This window comes from Hemitrygon akajei, chromosome 8 (genome assembly GCF_048418815.1).
Source record: "Hemitrygon akajei chromosome 8, sHemAka1.3, whole genome shotgun sequence".
Lineage (NCBI taxonomy): Eukaryota > Metazoa > Chordata > Chondrichthyes > Myliobatiformes > Dasyatidae > Hemitrygon > Hemitrygon akajei.
The window spans coordinates 44320681-44345945 of record NC_133131.1 but is presented as its reverse complement, the minus strand read 5'-3'; the positions used below and the strand labels follow the sequence as shown (position 1 = coordinate 44345945).

Genomic DNA, 25265 nt, shown 5'->3' with positions numbered 1-25265 from the left:
TGATGTTTAGGTCGGGGAACTGTGAGGACCATGGCAAAACCTTCAGCTTGCGCCTCTTGAGGTAGTCCATTGTGGATTTTGAGGTGTGTTTAGGATCATTATCCTGTTGTAGAAGTCATCCTCTTTTCATCTTCAGCGTTTTTTTTTAACAGATGGTGTGATGTTTGCTTCCAGAATTTGCTGGTATTTAATTGAAGACATTCTTTCCTCTACCAGTAAAATGTTCCCCATGCCACTGGCTGCCACACTAGCCCAAAGCATCATCAATCCACCCCCATGCTTAACAGTTGGAGAGGTGTACTTTTCATTAAATTCTGCACCCTTTTTCTCCAAACATACCTTTTGCTCATTGCGGCCAAAAAGTTCAAGGGAACATCTAAACAAGCCTGATGCATTTTGGAAACAAGTCCTGTGGACTGATGAAGTTAAAATAGAAATTGCAATGAGCTATTGCAAGCTGAATGTTTTGCCATGGCCCTCACAGTCCTCCGACCTAAACATCATCGAAAATCTGTGGATAGACCTCAAAAGAGCAGTGCATACAAGGCGGCCCAAGAATCTCACAGAACTAGAAGCCTTTTGCAAGGAAGAATGAGCAAAAATCCCCCAAACAAGAACTGAAAGACTCTTAGCTGGCTACAGAAAGCGTTTGCAAGTTGTGATACTTGCCAAAGGGGGTGTTACTAAGTACTAACCACGCAGGGTACCCAAACTTTTGCTTCAGGCCCTTTTCCTTTTTTGTTGTTTTGAAACTGTAAAAGATGGAAATAAAAAAAGTAATCTTGCTTAAAATATTAAAGAAATGTGTCATCTTTAACTTTATGCCTTTTGGAGATTAGGTCATCTTATACTCGCTTAACTATTCACAGAAATTTTGACCAGGGTGCCCAAACTTCTGTATGCCACTGTAACTGAAAGTTCTACTTCCAAATACAAATATTTGTGGTTGGTTAGGTGAACTAATTAGTGGTAGAAATTTCATTGTAAAATACGCATAATGAAGTCTGACAGACATGTCAAGCTAATTCACAAGCTGAACAAGTTTTCAAAATTCCATGACATAAATGATTGATGAACCAGGTTAGAATCTAAAAGACTATCCCAATTCATGAAGGTGAATTTTTTTTCTCTGTTGCTGGTCTTGTGGGTAACCCCAAATTGATTAGCATGACAAAGTCATGATGAGCTTTGAATAGTTGGTTTTATAGTTTCATAGTAGCTTTGTATGTATTTGGAAGAAGGATAAGAAAGTGTGCAGGCATTATAGAAAATAAATTATAAAAATAAATCCCATTTAGTTTTTCAGTAGTTTGAACTGGGTAATCATCAATGTCATAATAGATGTCATTTGCATGATTGACAAGTGTCTTCCCACTTACTTTTGCACAAACCAAGCTAATTAAAATAAGCATGTATTCTAATTGTGCAGCATAAAAGAGCAAGCAGTAGTTTGAGACCCATATTAAATGTTACATATTTGTGATCAATGACTCTGAAACGTTCCATTTATTAGATTTCAGCAGCACTAATTTTATATTCTCTTCCATTGGCATGATATTCAAATATCAATTTGTGAATCATTATCTAAATACTTTGAAAGGTAGAAGTTATACAGAACAGTTGCAGTACATTTTTATCAAGCTTAAGTTTTTGGGGAAATTAGATTATTGTTCTGTATTTATTTCTTAAATCCATGTATAGTGTGTGCTAATTTTTTTAAAGAATGTATCACCTTGATTTAAATGTCATTATTACATACATATAGCTTGTAGTTATAATCAAAAGACAAGGAAAATGAATTTAAAGTAAAATAATGTAGACCACATACCACACCAGGCAGCGCAGCGCAAGCTTCTCTGCAACAGCGGGTGGTAATGTGCGTTTATTCCCATTTCCGATCTTCATGCAGAAGAGAGGCCCTGGGTTTAAATTCGCCTCCAATCTTCCTGGGTCTCTCTTAAAGGAGTTTAAAGAAGGGGAAGATGGAGGGCGACGGAAATCTGAAGATCTTGAACGTCCAAGAATGGAGGAATATCATTCCAATAGGCGAAAATCTGATGATGGGCTTGGACTCAAACGCAGAAAAGACAAAGATCTTCCAACAGATTTGGGTCCAAGGAAAAAGGTATTGTATTTTTAATTGATGTTTGTGTTTAAAACGTGGGTCAAAATTTTAAATATTTCATCCATATTCAAATTTCAAGAAATTCACATATGGGTAGTACTTAATAGAAAATATTTGCACATCCACAATCTCTTTCCTAATCATGGGAAAAGTGGCAACTGACCTTGGATCATTTGATGCATTGGAGTATTTGAAATTCATTTGTTGACACAGGAAATGAGCTACAAAAAATACCTGATTTATCTTCATTAATGTCCAGATCAAAGAATAACTTAATTTTGTGAGCTGCAGTTGCTAACTACTAATTTGATTGAATATGAAGAGTTTTGGCTAATAGAATGATGTGACTTTGTATAAAATACAAGTGCAAGAATTGATAAAGGAGCATAGGAATGGTGCAAGACCATTTTGCCTTTCTAGCTTATACTACTATTTAAAGAGATCTGACTGAAATGTAGCCTAACTCTATATATCTGCCTTTTCATCCCTAATTCTCTAACCTCAACCATATTTTAATGATCTGAAAGGATAGCAATCTTCAAATTGTAAACTTAGGTTGTCATTTGTACAAGCGAGCTTCATAGCTCTTCCATTCTACAAATGAAACGCTTTATAAATGAAAACAAACTTCAATATTTAAATTGCATCCCTCAATCCTAACAATTCAACAATGGGGAAATGGTTCTTCCTAGATCTCCTAATAGTTTGGCAATTTTTAAAAATAATTTGCATGTATGAGCGTTTTTGATAAGGCCTGCATTTATAGCCTGCTCCCAGTTACACTGAGAAATCCAGTGATAAGACACCTTTTTGTGTTATTGTAATCCTCTGGAAAAGGTACTCTGGTAATGAAATAAGGTATTTCATGGTAAGGTCAACCTCGTTATGACTTTGCACCTTATTGTTTACCTGTACTACACTTTCTCTGCAACTGTATTACTTTATTCTGCACTCGGTTGTTTCACCTGAATGCACTATAGTAATGAATTGCTCTGTTATGAGCAGTGTGCAAGACAAGTTTTTCACAGTACTTCCAGTACATGTGATAACAAACCAAATTAGATTCAACACCACGTAGAGTCACCAAATAATGGTAACATGTTAAACACAAGATTCTTCAGATGCTGGACATCTTGAATGATTTGGGCCAAGATCCTTCATCAGGGCTCATGAATGATCTTGGCCTGAAACGTCGATTGTTTGTTCCCCTTCATGATTCTGACTTACTTGCTGAGTTCCTCCAGCATTATGAATGGTAATATTTCCAAGTTAAGTTGATACAGGATTTTGCTAGAAACATGCAGATAATAGTTTCCATTTCCTGCCCTTGATTTTCCCAATGAGGTAAAAATGGGTAGGTTTGGAGTGCATTTTGCATATATTGTGGCTGCAGACTTGTTGTGGGGGAGGGAAGGAAGCATTATGCATGAAGTTCCAGCCAATTAGGCAGCCTTGTCCAGGATGGTATTGAGCTTACTGAATACTTTTGAAGCTGAATTCATCAGGAAAGTAGAGAGCATTCTATATCACTCCTGGTGTCAGCAAGTAAGTGACTTGCCAGAGGGTACCCAGCATCAGACCTGTCCTAGTCTGACCTATATACCATGGGTACATGGTACCATAGTAGCTAGTGTATTTACTTTACAGCACTGGTGATCACTGATTGGGGTTCAATTCCCACTGATAGTGTGGGTTTCTTCTGGATTCTCCGTTTTCCTCTTGTATTACAAAGATTTGGGGTTAGTGAGAAGTGGACATGCTATAGTATATGGGCACTGGAAGCATGGTGACACTTGAGGGCTCTTCACATCCCCCCCCCACCCAGCCCAACATTGCAAGCAATGCATTTCACTGTATATTTTGATGTACCTGCGATAAACAAAGCTAATCTTGTAGCCACAAAACTTACATAACTTGTCTATTAGTTTAGCTGCTCAGTGAACCTGCCACCCCAGGATGTAATGGTGAGGACCTCAATGATGGTAATGTCATTGAATGTCAAGGGTGAATTGCTAGATGCTCTTGTTACAAATGGTCATTGCTTGGCACATGTGTGGCATGAATGTTTTTGTAATGTATCCCAGGTCTGAATGTACTCTAGATCTTCCTGTATACAGCCATAGATCTCTTTATTTACTGAGTAATAAACGGAATCGAGCATTGTGCATCATCAGTGAATGTCCCCTCTTCTGATGGAATGATGGTCAATGAAGCAATTGAAAATGATGGGTGTAGATCAATCACCTGAGGAATTCCTGCAGTGATCTCTCAGAGGTGGGATGAATGATCTCCAACAAACATATTTATCTTTGTTTTGTATGAGATAATTCCAGTCAATAGAGTAGTTTACCATTTTCCAGTGACAACTTTTATTATGGCTTTTTATTAAGTATGCGACATTTGATTAAGTGTTGGCCTGATGTCAAATGCATCAATAAAATTTCTCGTACAACCTTAAATTCCAGAGAAAACAACCCTGTTTTCTGTCATCTTTACTTGTAATGTTATCTTACTCTGGGTAACATTTATTAAGTTATGCTAAATTATTTTCTAAGGTATGGCACACAGAATGGTACTCTGGCTATTATATATATAGGACTTTGTATAGCTGTAACCTAGGGGTCACCAACTGGTTGATCTTTGAGGCTTTCCCAGTAGATCCTGAAGATAGATAGATAGATAAATAAATAAATAGATAAAAACACACACAAACACTCACACTTGTTTCCGGGTTGCAGGGTTTTAGTTCCGTTCTTTCTGCCCAGTGCCCATGCGTCTAGCTCCCCCACCATGCACTACAGTGTACTTAAGTGATCCCCAACCACCGGGCTGCAAGGAAACGATATGAGTCAACTGCACCTTCCCTCAGTTGAACTTGAACGCACGCGAGGTCATTACCCAAGTGCGTCAGGGATCACTGGTTGGCCTCGGGTAACCGGCCACTTCCTGCAGCCGGTGAGAAGTGCCGATGCTACTGGCCTGGAGCGCGGACAGATGGGCACTGCCTCTAAACCTGTTTACCACACCAAATGTTCGTGGGGAACCCGGTGCTAAAATATTCGCAGACGACCTAATTTGGGCTCAGGGTTTCGTAAATAGCAGAGCAGCTACCTCGCTACGATCTACTGAAACAAAATTTTGTCGCCTGATAGATCCTACGGGGGGGGGGGGGGGGCTGGCGTCCTGTCGCACTCCTCACTTGGTTGGTTGCTTTCTCTGGACTGTGACCGCCGCGGCCCCGATACGGGAACAGCCACTCCTGGCCAAGGTGTCTGGTGGCGGGTGGGCGGGAGGTTGTTTAATGAGGCAATGAGCACTCAAAATTGCTCCGGCACCTTGAGTCCGAGCACCCTGCACTTAAAGACAAACCCGTTGAGTTTTTTCAGCGGAAAAAAAATGTGAGCAAGCAGGACAGAAGCTAAGTACAGAGAGCCGCGAAAACTAAATTGCGGAATAGACTGGACATAAGGAACCTCTGAGTATCGCCGTATTCCGGTCGTGTTTAACATCTCTCCCCCACCAACCCCCCCCCCCCCCACCCTGTTGGCCGGTCCGCAAGAATACTGCCAATGTTAAACCGGTCCGTGGTGAAGAAAAGGTTGGTGACCCCTGGTGTTCATACATAATTTCTACTTCCGGGTTGTGGGGTTTTACTTCTGGTCTTTTCTGCCTGGTGCACATGCGTGTAACTAATTGATGTGGAGTCGATTTTGCCTTTCACTAAGGCCGAGGTAGGGGATCTTGGGCTTAAAAAGGTTGGTGACCACTACTGTAACCTATCTTGCATCTTGTTTCATAATCCTTAGACATGCAAGTCATCAATCCATTAACCATTTTGCTTATCTGTTACTGAACATAATACTAAAATGTTTTTTGTATATTTAACCCTAGATCCCTTTCAAGTTTCCACACTTTGTATTTCACCTAGTAGTATGAATATTCACTATTCCAATTTCAGCAAACTCATACTCCCAGTGCTCTTTTCTCTCTCCTGATCCACCCAGGTTGTCCCCTACGCTACCTTCCATCTACCTTTCACCCAAATATTGCACCCAACCGGATCTCCTATCCCATTGCCCTATTCGTTCCATCAGCCCCATATCCCTCCTCTTCTGGTTCTTCTTATTAGGTTCAAGCATCTGTAACCTCTCATCTCCGCATCACTTTCCAGACTCAGTCTTTGCTTTCACCTTTCCCTTTGCCCATCTGTCTCCTTGTGTGTTTTAACTCTTCTGATCTGTCCCTACCTCACTCACCAACCTCTAACTCCACCTGGATCCTTCAGTCCATCACACACCTCCCCCCCCACCTCTAATCTTTCTACCTATTGAGAGCCCCTACCTCACCTTTCTCTCTTAGGTCTTTTACTAGCTTTCATCCTGTTCTGATCAGAGGTCTTGATCCAAAACATTGACTATTTCTTTGTTTCCACAGATGCTGCTGAACCCACCAAATTCCTCTAGTAGTTTTTTTTGGCTGTCCTTCAATCTCCTTTTGTTCTAGGCTTCAATTATTTAAAAAGTACACCTTTTTTAAAATCCAAAATGGATGACCTCGCATTTGCTTATATGGTTATTTATTTGGCAGTATTTTCATTACTCCCTTTGTCTGTTATAATTTAATTCTGCCATTTATACTGCTTACAAAGTGACTTACCTTTTATCATCAATCTATATCTGGCAAGAAACTGGATCATTTAGTGTTTGGGATTTTTTAACTCTAACAATTAAAGTGAAAGATGTTTTAAATTAGGAACTTAAAAGAAGAACTCCTTAGATTTTTTGGGGTCTCTGTGTCTTATGCAGTAGAGTTCATTCAGTCATGTTGAAAGGCATTCAACAATTTTTAATCCATATTCTCTCCAAGCCACTCACATTCCTATGCTGCCCAAGGACTACACGTGTAGAAACAAGCTTCAGTCTTCGGTAAAGCTGCCTTCATCATGACTTGTATATTCCTGGCTGGCACTAGAAACCAAACTTCTGCCCTCTTCATATGCTTGGCTAGTTCTCCTTCTGGGACACAGTGTTTCTCTGCCCCTCTTCTTCTGCCCCCCCCCCCCCCCCCACCAGGGAAAAAAAAAGCTGTCAATATTCTCTGAACTTTGTCTCCCACTCTTACATGCCCAGACACTTTTCTTCCCAACAAAATACCACTATCCATGCCCTTCTCTACTGATTCTTCAGCTGACAATTGCAGCTCTTCTCCCAACTCTCTGAATACACACCCTTGTTCACTGAGAATCCTAAGAATTTTGTTTAAAAATCAGAAGTGAAATGCAAATACTGGAATTCTGAAATGCAAATACAAAATGCTTAAAGCACTCAGCAGGTCACCCCACATCAGTTGAAAGAGAAAGTTATTTCAGGTCATAAACCCTTTGTCAGAATTGGGAATGAGAGAAAATGTTAGTTTACAGCAGCCATGAAGTTGGGAGAGGGAAAACACACACAACGCAACAGTCATAGATTGACTGAAATCTAATTACTTAATATAGCAGTTAGAAACCTTTTTTTCTATGTTTTAGTATAACAGGGTTCTAACTGCCTTCTTAAGTCAAACAATATTTGTAGAAAGAGAAATGACAAGTGCAAGAGCTGGCACTAAGGGACTGATGTACCAGAAGAGTTGAGGGAGTAGGCCTAAGTAGGAGTACAACAAAGAGTGTTCCACGTATCGCATCAATAGGTTGGGCCCATGTGAATGCCCAGAGCTATAACTCTGGTCTAGATAAAGTGCAAGAAGTTGAAAGAAAAGTTGAAAAATTTCCAACACCCCATCTTCCATCTGAGCGCAATTTAGTCTTCCAGACTTAGAAAAGATCTCCCAGCTTTAAGTAACCCAATCTTTCTTTCTGTCAGCATCAGAATTGGCTATTTCTGCCTGTGATTCATTTGTGTTAGTTTTTCTCTCTCTTAGTACAGTCTGCCCTGTTGGGCTTTTCCTACAGTCTGGTTATTAGCAACACATAACTCAGCCAAAGGAGCATAATGGGTTTCTAACTGCCCATTGCCATTTTCTCTTGCCCTATGAGAAATATTCCCTTTGTTCTACTCGTCCCTACCTTCCCTTCTCTGCTAACTTGTTTTCTGCCTTTCCTAGATCGAAGAAAGGGTATAAGCTCTGCTGAGAATCTTATATGTGTCACTAGGATCACCCCTCTTCAGAATTCCAATGAGCACAGGCACAACCTTCACCCCAGGAATCTACCTAGTTGTCTTCAGTGCAAGTATGTCCCTTGGCTTGGATGACCAAATTTTTTTTTTTGTGGCACTCTGTCTTACCATCCAAACTCTGAACAATTATAACAACATTTCCCTACCTTTTGCAAAAAAAGATATAATATTTCATTTCACATCCAAATTGTTTACTGTAATAATCTGATGGCACGTTAACTTTCTAAGTTTCCTTCATGAAGATCCTTGTATAACAATACAGCAGCATTCTGTAGTCTGTGTCCATTCAAATATAAATATTTTGCTGGTTACTTCCTACCAATTTGTTTCTCATTATTTCTACACTCTTTATATAGTGATGTTCCTAAAAGTTGATATATTAAAATAAACTGAAGCTAAAAGTAACTGTAGCAAGTTTGACATTCCTGTAATTTTTACTTAAGTATTTCTTTAGCGAATCTTTTAATTATTGTTTATTTAAATTGGATGTTGTATACATTGTACAAAGGTGTGTCAAATCTAACTAGAAATCTTCAGATACTGAATCAGTGAATTCAATCTGGTGAAATAAGTCTTCGGAAAATTGAGGGTCTTTTATATTTTGTAGTTCCAAGTAATACACAGATTAGGATCTCAGGGTTCAAAAAGATTCATTTGTATTAATAGGAATATTCATTGGCACTAACATTCCTTTTTACAAAGGTGTTTGTTGTCTATTCTCCTTCTACCCAACTTAGAAAATACATATTTACTGGAACATTACATGGCTGATGAGGTTGCTGCTTCTGTTATTGCTTAGATCTTGCGAAGCTCTATCACATTAGCGTTGTGCAAACAAAATCTGAAAGGGTGAAGTCTCCTAAAGAATCTAAACAACATTTCCAAAAGAATGCTCACAACTACAAGAAAGTGGTCGATTTGGTTTCTGGATGTTTTGATGTACAAACATCTTCTGTATTTTTATAGCTATACATTCTATGTGTGGATATATGGATATTAATGGCACCAGCACAGAGGTATGAAGGGGTAGACCATTTTTGCTCCTTAACATGAGGCAGAACATGTTGTATTGTGCTTGCTTGTGGTTAAGATAATTCAGCGGAATAATTAATACATACTCCAACTTAATGGATTGCTTGATTCACATGAGGAATGGCCAGTGTGTTGGCTATCCAGAGATTTTCCTTTGCGTTCTGTTGTAGATTTTTACCTTCACACATTGAAATAACATTTGGGGAAATATTGTACTTTTTGAAAATAAGACCAGTCCTCATAATGTATTAATACATGTTTGAAAGCCATTTATTCTGTCTGCTCAATCCAGTATTCTTTAGTGTGCTGGTAGAAATGAGATTTATTTTTAGGTGCTGTGGTTACAGCCAATTTTGGATCTGAACCTGTTTTTAATTAAACCTTGAATTACATCAATTTTATCTGATTTATCAGCCAAACAACAGTAAACATTTAGCGATTTGAAAGGAGGAATAAAACTTAAAGCAAAAAATAATCCAATGTCAAGAGATAATACTAAAGTGCAATTAAAAGAAAAAAGTGAAAGCAAGATGGTGTAGATTTCAGAAGACCAACTTGGAAATGTGCCTCTTTGAACCGTTTTTAGAAAGGGCAGCATTTGGATAATTTCTGTTTTCCTGTACCTAGCTCACTTTTGTATGGAAATTGCCACTTTATTTTTAATTTTAATTTTATAAATCCACTTTATGTGATACTTTATCAAAGAACTTTTCAAGTCTATCCTCATTCTCATCAGTATATCGTCAAAGCAGTCCACCCAGTTGGAACATACTAGCTTGCAAGGAAATTATTAACCCATTATATTACAAATGCAAATTAATTTCTTACCAAATGCTTTCTGTAGACTGACTTTGGGCTAGCATGTCTAAGATTGTCTGCTTTAATTTTGTGTTTTAGTGTAGTTTTTATTCTCTAACTCTATTTTAGCATTTCCAGTACTGAAATTCAAATTGGATTATGATAATATGGCCAGAGCCTCTGTTTTATTTCTTTCACAAGTTTCAACCTTTTCATTATTGTATCTTCTTTTATGAGTACATTGTCATTGTTCCCTACGACTGAAGATGTGCCAGGGACATTTAATATTCAATCCCTTCCCTTTGAGATCTCCTTTCTTCATCCTTTAGCTCCATTTATCCCTACAAAAATTAAAGTGCTCTGTACTATTAGTTGCTTTTCAATGTTATTCCTTTTTTTTGCCCATTTCTCCTACTTTTTGAAGTCCACTTGCTTGCCTATTGTCTACAGCTTTAGCAACCTTAAAATTGTAATGAGTTTTCTAGTCTTCAAGCATTCTAACTTTGAATGTCTTTTAATTGTGAGAATATTCACTCAACTTGAGCTATTGCCTATTTGAATGCTTCCTAATATTTTATTGCAATTCTGACTATCCAGCTTATAAGTGCCATTCTTCTGGGTTGTGTCTATTCAACTCATTGATAACTTTTATAGTTTAAGTTTTTTTTTGCACTTGATGTATCTTGAAGTTCAATTTCACAGTTTCTACAGTGAAATAAGGTAATTATTTATGGGCAGGGGCAGGGGCAGTTTGACCAGGTGATTTTAGGCATGGCTGCTCCTGGTCTGCTGATGCAATTTTGTTTAGATCATCACGTGCATGATTGTGGTTGATGGGCACAATACATTACTGTAGTTTGAAATGTTGATTACATGCCTTAGCTGGATGTAAAATAATTTGTGTTGGTGTGGCCATTCCTTTGCACCCAAAACAATGTGAATTCAAACCAATTCCTTACAGATAACAGATTTGTTTATTATTAAGTTGGGCATTTAAATAAATTAGTACGTGTTCCTTTTCACTTTTAAAAGAATTGGTCTATTTGTACTAAAATTTTATCTCTATTTACATAAGTTACCCACATCTTGAGCAAAGCACTTAACCACACATTGCTCTGCGACAACACCGATGCCAAGCTGTATCGGCCCTTGCCCTTCCATTGGACAACATCAGTGGCGTGGAGAGGGGAGACTTGCAACACGGGCAACTGCCAGTCTCCCATACAACCCTGCCCAGGCCTGTGCCCTGGAAACTTTCCAAGGCGCAAATCCATGGTCTCTCTGCACTAATGGATGCCTATATATTATCCACATCTGACAATTTTTAAGATGAATTTATTAAATATAAATAACATCTATGTCAACTAATATGTTAATTTAAATGATATTTATCCTAGATCTACAAAATTGCAAATATAGTGGAGAAGTGCCATGCTTAAAATAAAATTCTGTGTGCCATATAAATGGGAAACAAGTTAGTTATGCAATCTATTAAGATGTTGTCCTGGCTTTAACTCTGAAAGAACTGTTCAGTTTTCTGTTGTCCTGAATTTGTTTATGTATCCCAGAAGTTTAACTGCCATATGTTCAAGTAAAGGAGTGGCTTTAATCCAGTCACTGTGTGAAACAGATGTATGAACGCTCCAGGGATGCTATTCTGATTTAACAATTGCGAGGTAAATGCATTCAATTGCTGTTATGGTCATTCATTCACATGTCATATCAAACAACTATGGCACAACAAAAAAAATTGTATATTAGTTTTATAAGCCTCTTCAGATTGCAGACTTGTGTTTCTGTATTTATCTATGTAATTATCTATGTAGAATAATCCCATGTTTAAGCACTGCTGTGATAATTCCAGCACTTTTCTTCTCCTTTTTTCCTTCTCTCCATTCTCATTCTTTCTAATATTCTCACCATCTTACCCTTCTTGTCACCTTCCCCAAACCCTCACTTACCAAAAAATTCTGGGAAAGGAGTGAGAGCTCTGAAGCGTGGCCAAAACCTGCTATCCCATCCGTTGACAGTAGATGAGTGTGACATTCATGAATATAGATTCTTGAGAGGGATCGCCAGGGACAAAAATAATTGGGAAGATTAATCTAATGATATCCCTTTAGATGGGAGAATTAGAACACACAAAGTACAAATTTTGCTGCAACTGTAGCAACGCCTAATTTAGACAGCAAGTACTCCGAATTTTTCATACCACATGAAGGAATTAAATAGTTGAATTATGAGAGAATGTTGCATGAGCTAGAAATGTATTCCCTAAAATTTGGAAGATTATTTAGATCAACATTTTCAAGATGGAGGAACTAATGAATATAATAGGTGCTTTGGAACCATTAAAGTAAATGCTGAATTTGTTGTCAATGTTAAAGTTAAATTTGATTTTCATGAATTCATTCAAATAAGCAAAGACACTTTTTTTGAGTAATTTCTCAAATTAGTCAATCTTCTGAATAGTGAAAAAAAAAAGTTAAAAGTGAGTAAGGTGAGAAGTGTTTCCAAATTCCTATCTGTGTGTCAGGAATGAAATTCATAATGCATTTGATTCAGAAGCCTTCAATCCACTATCTTAGATTTTGACTAATCTTGTGAAGTGTAATTTATTTCGGTGTCAAGCTGTGATGTATACTTTAGCGAAGTGAAAAGTTGCATGAAAATTTCTAATAGTATTTTCATGGATGTGCTTTTTTTAGCTGAGAGGAGGAAAAGATGACAAACTTCAAAAGAGGAAGGTAGGCATTGTTGCTTTTAAAAGAAAATATGTTGTTTCAGTTTTATTGCCTCCATTAAACTAATAAACATCTTTAAAGGTTTATATACCAGTGGGAAATTGGCATTAAGCTATATTACCCTCCACTTTGGGAAAGCTTCAGTTTTTAAGGAGTTGCTTTCTCAGTTTTTGTTTAAACAATAATGGACATTTCCTGGAAAACTACTATAGGTTGAACCAACTGTTTGTCAGTTCCCCTTCAAGATCCCTGTATTAGTGACTAATTAGTGTTCAGGTAATGAAATAATTTAATAAAATGTAACAGCACACGTTATTTGGTTTAGATTGTTTGTAAAAATCCCAAGGCTCAGAGCTTCAGGCCTTGCATGCAGTGATTGACTGGGCAATTCCTTAACTCATCTGAAAACACAGAATGCTAAATTATATTAGTATCATCCTTCAGGTAGAGGGGATTATCTAAAATTATTTCTGGGAACCATCTGAATATGTTTATCCATCCTGTTTCAGGCTCTCCCATCCTTTGATTATGTTATAAATACAGTAGAATTTATTGAATTGCTCTGAAGGTTACTAAATAGCCGATTGTCTTGTGTGCACTTGATCACTGTTGTTGTGCAGAAACATTCCGTTTGGTGTTCATAGGAGCAGATCAGTTTTATTGTTTCATGAATATTGACTCTTGTCACTAGTTTTGGGTGCATTGGTTAGTTATGCTTGTGCCACCCTGTTTGGATCTATCTTCTTTTACTTATGCATGAAATTTATTTGGATTTGATATTCCCTTATTGTTTTGGATCATTTATATGAGTTGCTGGAGAGAATGTGGCTTTTGAGAGTAGAAAAATTGTTTGCAATGTTAACAAAACACTCCATTGGATTAAAATCTGGAGAAATTTATGTGTTGATATGTCAGTGCAGATTGAAATATTCAGTCATGGCAATATTTTTGATTATTTAGAAATCCTTCACAAACCAGTATTTCAGGTCAGTGGCATGCTAGGGTATTTTAACAGCTTAGCAACTGCTGGGATCTTGCTCACTCTTATCTGTACAAAATTGTAATAAAAAATTTCTTAAAGCACAAACAAATTGTTACCCTTCTAGAAGATGAGGGTGTGGTTTCTGAAGTTGTTAAATTTGGGTCACAGTGTTCACAGGAAAAGTGCAAATTCTGCTGGATTATTGTAACCTATTGGATTTGAATCTGTCAAATGGATTAGATTTGAAGGTCCCTGTGTGTTCTATGAATCACAGCATACATCTTGCTGCTATGTACACTTTACATTTAAAAAAAAAAATGGAACTTAAACAGATTACAGCTGTATTTTGTTTGGGACTTGTAGCTAAAGGCTGACTGGTCTAGCAATAGGGTGATCTCGATTTCAAAATTTTTTAGATAGTGTTTCTAACAAATATAAGATTATAGGAATAACTTCGATATTCGTATAGTATTTCTGCCTATTGTAATGTATTTGAAGAAAGATCTTGATTATGCTAGGGAGTGTTTCAGGCACAACTATTTAAAAGAGTATTAGAAGTTTTTAAGCAAGACTTGCTATTTTATTTTCATCCAACAGTAATGGACTCGAACATGTGATATCATGCTCTGTAATCCCATCATGTTCCATTCTCACTTATTCACGTTGTATGTAAATGTACTATACCACTGACCCATATAGATGTTTCTACAGCCTATATGCTAATAATGGTAACAAAATGTACTGACATCTAACTGTCTTTCTGAACTATGCAGTGTGCAATTGTTAGAATGTTAATTTCTGAATTTTAGGCAGAGATTAAAGTTCTGTTTCAAATTTTGCGGTCTTGGCGTTGTTGAGTTCAGATGCATGTTTTAAGAGTGGGCATCTTTAGGTATTGTTAATATACCCATTGTTTTTAGATAATTTTGTTGTTTGTAGCATCCATAAATTGAGATTATCAATTTTAATCAATTTGGAAGTAATCCAAGGAAGTGGCTGTTTATAGGTAGTGGATCCAATTTTTTTAACTATCAATTATCAATCAAATGTCCATTACACTGCTGGTGTTTAGGGCAGCAATGAATGCCCTCCATCTCTGTCTGTCCTTAGCCATCTTCTCTATTGTGCCATAGGTGTGGTTCAGTGTCTTCATTTTTTGCCTCTGTGGTACGGCACTAAGTTGTCTTTGGTCTCCTGTGTTTCCTCTGCTTTTCAGCAGTTCAGTGAAGTGCTGTCCTGATGATAGAGTTGGCCTCTCTTCATTTTCAAGTAGGGCTTTATAAAATTTAGTGGTAAATGTCACTTTTGGATAAGGTGTGGAGCAATTAGTAATCTGTTAATTGAACAAACAAGTCATGAATGTGATATATAATTGAACTATTTATCTGACCTTGGTTCACATGAAATGCATAGAATAATCGGTTATAAATCCTGTACAAATTCTCATTTTGATTTTAGATTATATAATTGTGTCTGTCACAGCAGGTGACACCAAAAACGATGGTGTTGCTAGTGAGGAGGTAGTTTTAGGCTACAGAATGATAATGATCAGTTGGTAAGTTGACTAGAGCAATACTAGATGGAATTTAATTCCAAGTGTGTGAGGTAATGCATTTTGGGAATTCTTTTAAAAGTAGGACGTAAATGCTAGGGCCCTAGAAAGAACAAGGGAAGAGAAGTGTATGCACCAGTAGATAGTGAGCATAAAGGATGTTTGCCTTCATTAATTAGGGCATAGAATACAAGACCCAAGAGGACATGATAGAACTTGATAAAACTTTTCTAAGAGGGCAGATACTATGTGTAGTTTTGATTGCCGTGCTAGGAAAAAAAGGACATAATATCTCTGGAGAGATTACAAAGGAGATTTAACAGGTTTCTGAGATAGAATCTTTGTTACTTGGCTAGTTTTGGTTTGTTGCCCTTGAAGCAAAGGAGGTTGAGGGGCACCTCATGGATGTAGAAAGTACAAAACTTCTGCCTGCAGCAGAGGTGTTTCGCAGAGGGATAGATCTAGGAGTAAGAGTTTCGGAGGGATCTGAGAATAATTGCTTTTTCATCCAAAGTTTGGAATATGGAACACACTGCCTAAAGTTCATGATGAAGGTAGGTACTGTCACAAGATTTAAGTATCTGGACAAGGTTTTGAATTACCAAATCATAGAATGCCAAGAACCAAATGCTGGTCAATAAAATTAATATGGATGGGTGGGTCGATCGTTAACGTGGACAAAGGCATGTTTCAGTGCTATCTGACTATGCAAAATTATTAGTAGCTATTGATTATTTATTAACTGTATGATTGTTGTAAAACATTTTCTTTTTGCTGTTTTAATTTTACATGTTATATCCATCAAAATAATTGGATATCCCATTTTGCCTTTTTTATGAAACATTCTGAATGGAAAGCAAGTACATATATCCTTAAATATAATTTATTTTGAAATAATCTACGAGCAACTTCCAATACAGACTACCGTAGTTTATTGTAAGATGCACTAGGTCGCAATGAAACTGGTTGCTGTTAGTACTCAGGGTAAGCAGAATTCAATATATCACTGAAATCTGTGCATGTTCTGCACTGTACATAACATTTCATGTCTGACTCATCATACTAAGAATGGTCAAAGGCATTTGAAATAATTTAGAGGTCATGTATGGTTCTCTTACCCTTATATTCTTACCAGGCTAAAGAATACAGTTAGAAATATAAATCCAGCACCATATTACATATACTGTAATTTGCTTTATTTGCATTTATTATATTTCTACATTATAGAGTAAGCTCTAGTTCATAAAAGATGAGCTTTAGCCCTCCCTTTCTTATGAAAGTTAAATTTTAATTATTTTGTGAAAAATGGTAAATATTTCATAAAGGCATAAAACACGTGGAAAAGTTAAACTGTCAGTTAACACTTCCTGCCATGAGGACAAATAAACCTTCATTCATAGACCAACAATTTCAGCCTCATAAATTCAGAGATGTAGCTTGTGACATTGCTTTGAAGTACTTTTCTAGGAAATGTGATGACTAATGTGGATATGACCTTGAATTTGTAAGTGTCAGTATGTAGTAATCAATGTACTTTGCTGCCTCCTACTTATTTTCCTTCTCTTGCCTGGTTTCACCTATCTCCTGCCAGCTCCTATTCCTTCACTGCTTCCCCCTTGCCCACACAGTTTTATACTGGCTTTTCCTCTCTTTCCAGCCCAGATGAAGGGTCTTGATCCAAAATGTCTTCTGTTCATTTCCCTCCATAGATGCTACCTGATCTGTTGAGTTTCTCCAGCATTTTGTGTTGCTACAGATTCCAGCATCTGCAGTCTCTCTTGTGACTCCAATATGTGATAAGTTATTTTCTGTTGGATATTGAAATAAATATTAAACAAGATATTATGGTGAGCTCTCCTATTCTTATTCCATTTAGACTTGGTGCCATGAGATCTTTAATAAATCATCTAAAAGGTTAGATGAGGTTTTGATTTAAAATTTCATTTAAAAGATGGTACCATTGATGGCGCACTTATTCTACAGTGCAAAACCTCTACATTATTCCTGCCGCACTGAAAATGGCTGAGATTTCTGTTTCAACTTTGACACACAGCCCAGAATGTCACGATTGAGCCACCATTTTCCCAAGTTCATTGATATGAAACAGTAATCTAGCCATCTCTCCATACTACTGCCCAAGCCACAGAATGATGACTGCATTTTCTGGTTTTATTTCATGTATCCTTAATAAACTATTTTGCTTTTTATTAATTTAGTACTAATATCATTTTGGTTAGTGTCACTTTGTTTTCCTGATATTCATGAATTGATCAAAATATTAAACCTGCAGTCTGACAGACATTTTTAAATGAAAGAAAATATCTTTGCTCTCAATGTGATTCATATTCATTTTGGTATGCTTTGTTAGAAATCTGGGCTAATATTGCAGAATAGAATTCCCAATTGATTTGTATCTCAGGCTGCCATTATGTTGATGCTTTAATAAAGTAGGTTTGGCTCAATTATCCTATAAATCCAGAATAAAGTGTTTTGTAAATTATTTTCCAATTCTCTCCAACATTCCTACGCATTTTCATCCGATCTTCAAGTTTAAATACTAGGCATCATCTGTTTGTTTTTAAAATCACATTAATTGTAGTTGTAAACTATACCAATTTGTAAACAGCACAAGTTTTCCCAATAGAAAGCAGGAGATTGTGGTCTATATATATATATATTTTTTTTTCTTTTATTTTGGGATTTGCACACATTAAAAGAATAATGAGATAGTGGGAGTGCATAAACCACTTTTTATTCATTTTCATCTTTATATATCAAGGGGGTTGATGTAAGTTATCTGAATGAAACTGCCTTAGTTGGCTCCATTACTGTAATTCAAAACAAATGTTCTAGTGTTATAATTGATTGTGCAGTACTAATAATTGCTGCTTGTTCTAAGGCCTCTGGTCAGATGAAATACTGACAAATGCATGGCTTCCTGGTCACTATTACTTTCATAGTGAGCTCTACCAAAAATATAGCCTTGCTAATTATAAAATAGCCACAGTACATTAAACCATATAATTGTAAGTGAAAAGAAATTGAGTTGCATTATATCAATACTACACTGAAAACATGATTGATATTTGGTAACATTTACTTTGTCAAGCTTTTCACATTTTTAATATAAAATGCAAAATATATCTTTCAAAGAAAGGCACTGCAAACTTCTGTTGGTTTGGAAGTGGGAGGTGCATCCTGAAATGTACAATTGAGTACAACAGTAAAGAAAAATTAAAAGGGCTATTTTTGTATAGGTTGGAGAAATAACTTAATTTTTGGTCAGTTTAGTTTTTGCAATGTTATGAAGTTTTGAATTTAAAAGTTTTGTTCTCTTTTTAATGGTTTAATTTGATTTTTATTCAATAGAAAAGGAAACTAACGCCAGATTCCGAAGAATCTAGTAAAGTAAAACACCTGGAAAGATCAGAGCATGCGGATAGGATAGAACGGATACGACAAATGATGAAACGTGTCAACAGAAGTGAAGTCAGCAGCTCCAGCTCTAGTTCAGATTCTGACTCCGATTCTAGCTCCGGTTCAGAATCAAGCATCCAGAGATCAGAAGGAAGCAGTGGAGAATCTAGTCCAAGGTCTATTGCAAAGACAGATAGCCAAAGGTCAAAACTCAGAAGATTTTCCAATGACATTTTTAGTGAGGAGGATGATGAGGAAGAAGAGGATGAAGATGAAGAGAATGCAAGGAATACAAAATCCAAACTGCTTTCTTTGGCTTCAAAAGTTGCAGAAAATAACTATTATTCCTTAAGAGGGGAAAATATTCAAAAAAACTCCTTCAGGACAGTGGAGGTTTCATTAAAAAAGAAAAATGGACCATCCAGTCAGCTTTGTCACAAAGTTCTAGGAAATATATCTCGACCTCGGATACTAAGCAAACTCCCGGTGCAGTCTCCTCCCAAGCCATTTCAAATGGAGAGACACGTGGTTCGTCCTCCACCCGACAGCCCTGAACCTGATTCTTTACCACTTACTAGTGGATCAGAACATGTGGTGCAAAGAGAAGTGTGGCTGGCAATATTCAGTTACCTAAGCCATAGAGACCTATGCATCTGTATGAGAGTATGCAAGACGTGGAATAAATGGTAAGTGTCAGTGATGTTAGAATTGTATTGTACTACATGTCATTGTGTATATTAAGGCCTTACGAAGAGGCAAATGTGAACTTTTCTAGATTTGGCCATTTAAATTTGCCAATAATTGGTAATTAATATTTCCTCCAGCTCCTATAGATAAAGAAATAAAAATTTATAACATAGTAAGTGCTCTGTTACTGTGATTTTGAGAATTTGTTTCTGTATTATTTCCATATCAGTAGCTTGCAGTACAAATCGATATGTACCATTTATGACAAACAATGTTGAAATTAGTTTGGACATGTGAGATTACAGGGGTTGGAGTATAAAGCAAAGCATTGTATCAGGACCAAGAATGCAGAAGGGAGATTGTCTACATAAAGTGTAGAAGGAGATAGTCTGTAAAGGCAGATGAGAAGGAAGAACAAGGCAGGGTTTGCAAATGATCGATGGAATCAGGCGAGGAGGGGGGTTATGGGCAGGTGGAGCCAGGTGTGGTAGAGGGTTGTAGCATATGGTGGATGATGGATAGAGACAGAAAGAAATACAAGGAGGTAGATAAAGACAGGTGGGTAACAGTAGAGACAGGTGCTGAAAGGTGATTTATGGAGACCTGAGGTTACAGATACTGGAATCTGGTGAGCAAGGAAGGTGATGTGAAGTCAGGTAAGGGAGGGATAAAGGGAAGATGGAATCAATTGTGTGAGGTTAAAGCGCTCTCAACTGATTGAAATTGGGTTGTGACATTAAAGCTGTACCTACGGGGGAGGAGAGGGGGAATTCAATCAGAGCAGTATTCCCCACCACTTTCTAACATCTATTACCTCTACATCTACTAATCATGTTTTCTGAGATGGACAGGTTTTAATGTAACTGAAGTTTACGATGAAATGATCAATATAAAGCACAAGGCTTAGTTGCTTTGAATGATTTGTGCTAGAAGGGAATCTCTACCCACATCACGGGCAGCTTTAAACTCTTGTGCAGATGAAGATAATCATAACATTTCAGGATAGCGTAGAGGTAAGCGTGACACTATTATAGTGCCCAGGTTCAAATCTGCCATTGTCTGTAAGGAGTTTGTGTATGTGGAGTTTTTTCCAGGTGCTCTGGTTTCCTCCCACATTCCAAAGACCTACAGGTTAATATGTTGATTATTCACATTAGGTGTAACTGGCGGGCTTTTTAGGCTAGAAGGTCCTGTTACTGAGCTGTATTTCTAAATAAATAATTTAAATACATAAAGGGTTATTTAATCTAAGATCACTGCTTATAAATGCATGCTCTGTGCTTAAACTTTCAGCTGTAATATTGACTTCTGTGATTCAGAAATTCATAGATAAAAATTTTATATTGCCAATCAAATTTGTGTTTAAAAAATAACAGATACAAATGGAAAATACTGGGAATGGATGATTCAGGCAATTCTGTGGAAGGAGAGAAAAGGAGTTAGCATGATCTTCATATCTGGCTAATTGAAAATGAAAAAATTTGTTATCAGAAGCTATCGGAGTTGGTGTTGAGTTCAGAACTGTAAAGTGCCTAGTTGATAGGTCAAATGCTGCTCTTTGAGCTTGCATTGGGGTTTATTGAAACATTGTATGAGGCTAAAGATGGAGAGGTCAAAATTGGAATGGATGGTGAATTAAAATGACAAGTAGCTGAAAGCTCACCCTTGAGGATTGAATGGAGGTAAAATATAAAATGGTACTAGCTTGGTGGGCACCATGATTAGCATGTGTGAGTAGACCTGAAGGACTTGTGTCCATCATAGTCATAAAGCATGGATCCAGGCCATTTGGCCTAACAAGTTCATGGCAACCGTGGTGCCCACCCAGCTAGTCTCAATTTCCATGTCCCTCTAAGTTTCATTCCTCTGTACCTTTGCAAGAGTTGTTTAATTGATAATAATGTACCTACCTCAACCACTGACCATTTACTCACCACCCTCTGTATGGAAAATGGTCCCCTCCCCAGTCCCTTTTAAATCTTTCTTCTCTCAACTAATCTTGGACTCCCCTGTCCTGGGGATGAAGGCTGTTATGGTCCCTTACCTATGCCTCTCATAATCTTAAGCATTTCTATAAGTTTGCCCTTGTTCTTCTGAATTTCAAGAAATAAAGACCTATCTTAGCTAACCTCTCCGTATAACTCGGGCCTTCTGGTCCTGGCAACATCTTTGTAAATCTTTTCTGCACTCTTTCTAGTTTAACCACATCTTTCCCATAACAGTGACCAAAACTGTCTACAGTACTCCAAGTGTATCCTCACCAGTGCCTTATACAACTGCAACATAATGTTGCAACTCCTATACTGAATGCCAGTATGCTAAGTACCTCTTTCACTACCGTATCTACCTGAGATTCTGTTGTCAATGAACAATTCATTTGTATTCCAAATTTCCTCTGTTCCCTTACAGTCTCTCATACCCTGCCATTCATAGTACGTCCTTTACTGGTTTGATTTTCTAAAATGCATCACTTCACACTTATCAAGATTCGAATCAATTTACCATTCCTTGCCTACTTCTGTAACTGATCAAGATAACTGTAATCTTTGATAATCTTCACAATCAATAACACCGAATTTCATGTCATCTGCAAGCTCATTGATAAAGTCTTCTGCATTTGTATAAACAAATAGCAAGATCACAACACCAACCCCTGTGGCACAGCACAAGTTACCTGCCTTATCCTCATTTATCTTTTTGGTTTAGTTTATTTTATTTTATTTAGTGATACAAACACTTTTTATAGACAATGTTAGAATTGAACTCTGACACCCTGAGCTGTAATAGTATTGTGCTAACTGCATGACACTCCATACATCTCTATACAATCACCTGTCAGTGTCCTGCTCCCTATGGAATAAAGTCCTAGTCTGTCCAACCTCTCCCTTTCACTCAGTCACTCAAGTCTTGATAGCGTCCATGTAAATCTTCACTCTTTCTAGTTTAGTAATATTTTTCCTATTGTAGGGTGACCAACACGGAACACAATATTCCAGGTATGGCCTTACCAATGTCCTGACTGATGAAGGCCAGTTGCCAAAAGCTTTCTTCACCATGTTGCCTACCTGCAACACCATATTCAGAAAACCACATTGTGCTTTAACTTCAAGGTTTCTCTGTTCTACAACACTTGGATCTTAATCTTCAAAAATACTCAATTTCATCAAGCATGACTTCCCACTCACAAAGCCATGCCAACTTCTCCTAGTAAGACTGTCTATGAGTGACGCTGGCCCTCAGAATTTCTTTAAAAATTAATGAGCCAAGACCAGTGCTGAACATGCCAAGTCAAAACCATTCCTGTTTTGCTTCAATGAACGTAATAAAATATCTATGAAATGGGTGAAAGTGGATTGCCCTACATAAGCCCCTCTGATTAAAATGGGGAGCACTTTTACCTATTTTTGCTATAAGTAGGAGATTCAAAATAAAGATCTAAATCTATATGTAAAAAACATCCTGCAGATACCCAACCAACGTAGCACCTTGCCAATTAGTTTATCTAATTGAATTTAAGGCTTTATCAGAATAGATTTTTTAAAACCAGTGTATACCGGTATTAAAATTCCTTTTAGCCCTGATTAAATAATTTCAAATGGCAATATTTTGATAGAGTTATCTGTTTTTTTTAAAAAAGCCTGTCTGTTGGTAATTAATTAAGATGGTTTCAGTTACTCATCTTGCAAGGATCTTAGTAAAAGTTCTTAGCACCAGTAGAGTTAATTGTTATTACCAATGTTCTCAAGTTTAACCAGGTTATCTGACTTGAGAATTAAAGTGTTGTTTTTTTTTATTATAATTACATGGTACTTTCCTACTTTTGATGCAAAGGACATACATCTTAGCTGAAAAGTCCATATCCAAATTATCAATTTATCCAGAACCCAGACTGGTAGTCATGCTCTTCTTAAAACTTACAATTGCTTCTTTAACCTCCTCGGTATTAATATCTAAAGAGAAATTTATGTGATTTGCTGGGTGAGGAGAAGAGGATAAATCTCACCATATCTGCCTTATGAGCAGTAAATCTGCCATTGTAGTATTCCTCATAATATTCCCTTAGTTTACTTGGCCAATGCTTTCTTATTTTCCTTAAAGAGACTGTCCATCTTTAGATATACCTTTCTCTCTTAGCAGATCCTTCTCCCAGAATTGGCGATGTTTAACATTGGGGATTTGTTGTTTTCGTATTTATTGCTTTTCTTCACTTCCTTTTTCTGAGTACTACCACTTATTCAGTAGCCCTGAGCATGAACTTCAACCTTTAGAATTATGACTATCCACAAGCAACTGGACTCTCAATTTATCTGTCACAATTAGTTCTACCACTAGACCCTATATACCTACAGACTTCCTTAACTTTTACAAGTTAATCCTAACTAGACTTCCATTACTAATTTCATTACCTGCAACACTGGTCTCATTATTATTGCCATCATCTGTATTATCCACATTGCATTCTCTTCAAAAACCAAGCAAAATGTTCTCATCTGATTTAATATGTAAAGGGCATTTAAGTAAGATTGGCATATTATATCTAAACATTGTGCTCCGGTTACTGTGCTAACAGAACACAAACTTTTTTTGCATTGCTTCAGCTTAAATTTATAGAAAAGTTAAATTGGAACCAAGATTCTTACTCACACCTTCCTTCAATTAGAAACATACATGAATAATGAAATTTTAATCTTTTGTCTGTCAGAAATGACTTTCCAGAGTTTAAAAAGCTTTCAAATTGTTATAAGAATTTGCTGCTTGCCAGTTCTTACTGAAATCTTTTATGCCCTTAAATGGAAGATGATGCTGTGCAGATGGTCTTAGTTTCCTGATGCATTCCTGTGAGAAAATAGAACACTGAAATTTAAAAGGATGGGTGATTGTTTCAAAGCAAACAGTGATGATAGGATATTGTTAGTGGCTTAGATTCAACAGTTCATTTGCTGATCAATGGCACTAACAGTACTCAGACAACTCTTTATTAATGGGGGAAACACATGATTATCTGAGACCTTATATTAAGATGTGCTAGATAGCAGGAAGCAATGGAAAATAAATAATTACTTTTTTTAATGGCTTCAGTTGTTGGAGTTACCCATGAGGTTGTGTATGATTTAATATTAGCTTTATTTGTCACTTGTACATTGAAACATACAGTCAAATCAAATCTGTAAGGATTGTGCTGGGCAGCCCACAAGTGTCTCTACACTTCTGGTGCCAATGTAGAAGCTGGTGCTGTAATAGTGTTGTTCCACTGTGAATTAGCAGGAGTCATAGGTTGGCTGGAGCTGGCATGAATCAAGAAGTAGGGTTTTTTTTCATGGTAAATACACTATCCAGCTGTCTTTTGTTTAAGTTGATTTCACCTTGTGCATTTCTCTGGGGCCCTTTGACTAGAATCTAACATTTACCATGAAGGAGATAAAAGTTGCCGCAAGTCTGCCACACCTGTATAATTGATCACACTTTCCTGTTCAACAACTTAAAATTGCTGATCATTCACAGTACAGTGCCAGAAATTTTCTGTCTCTAAAGGGCCTGAGATGTATCTCTGTAATTTAGGTTATAAACATGCCTTGAGACCACTTGACTTTAATGGGACTATAAAAATATACAGCGGATGGAACAGGATTATTAAGCATTTTTAAAGCTTAGTTTTCAGTATTAGAAATGTATTTGATCTAAAGGATAACTTTGTTGTTTAACATGAAGTTCTATAATCTGCTACAGGGTATTAGACTATGAAAGCTGAAAT

The 25265-nt window shown here is 37.0% G+C and overlaps 1 protein-coding gene across 6 annotated transcripts in view; it reads left to right on the top strand.

Moving 5' to 3' along the window:
• Window positions 1-25265, top strand: part of LOC140731844 (lysine-specific demethylase 2B-like) — a 218852-nt gene that overhangs the window by 105174 nt on the left and 88413 nt on the right. For 3 of the 6 annotated variants that reach the window (XM_073053749.1, XM_073053750.1, XM_073053746.1), the window contains 3 exons: window positions 1910-2125; window positions 12840-12878; window positions 18779-19512. In XM_073053749.1, the coding sequence (XP_072909850.1) occupies window positions 1910-2125; window positions 12840-12878; window positions 18779-19512 (989 nt within the window). The remainder of the gene's footprint in view (window positions 1-1909; window positions 2126-12839; window positions 12879-18778; window positions 19513-25265) is intronic. The other 3 variants (XM_073053751.1, XM_073053748.1, XM_073053747.1) reach the window with 2 other exon arrangements.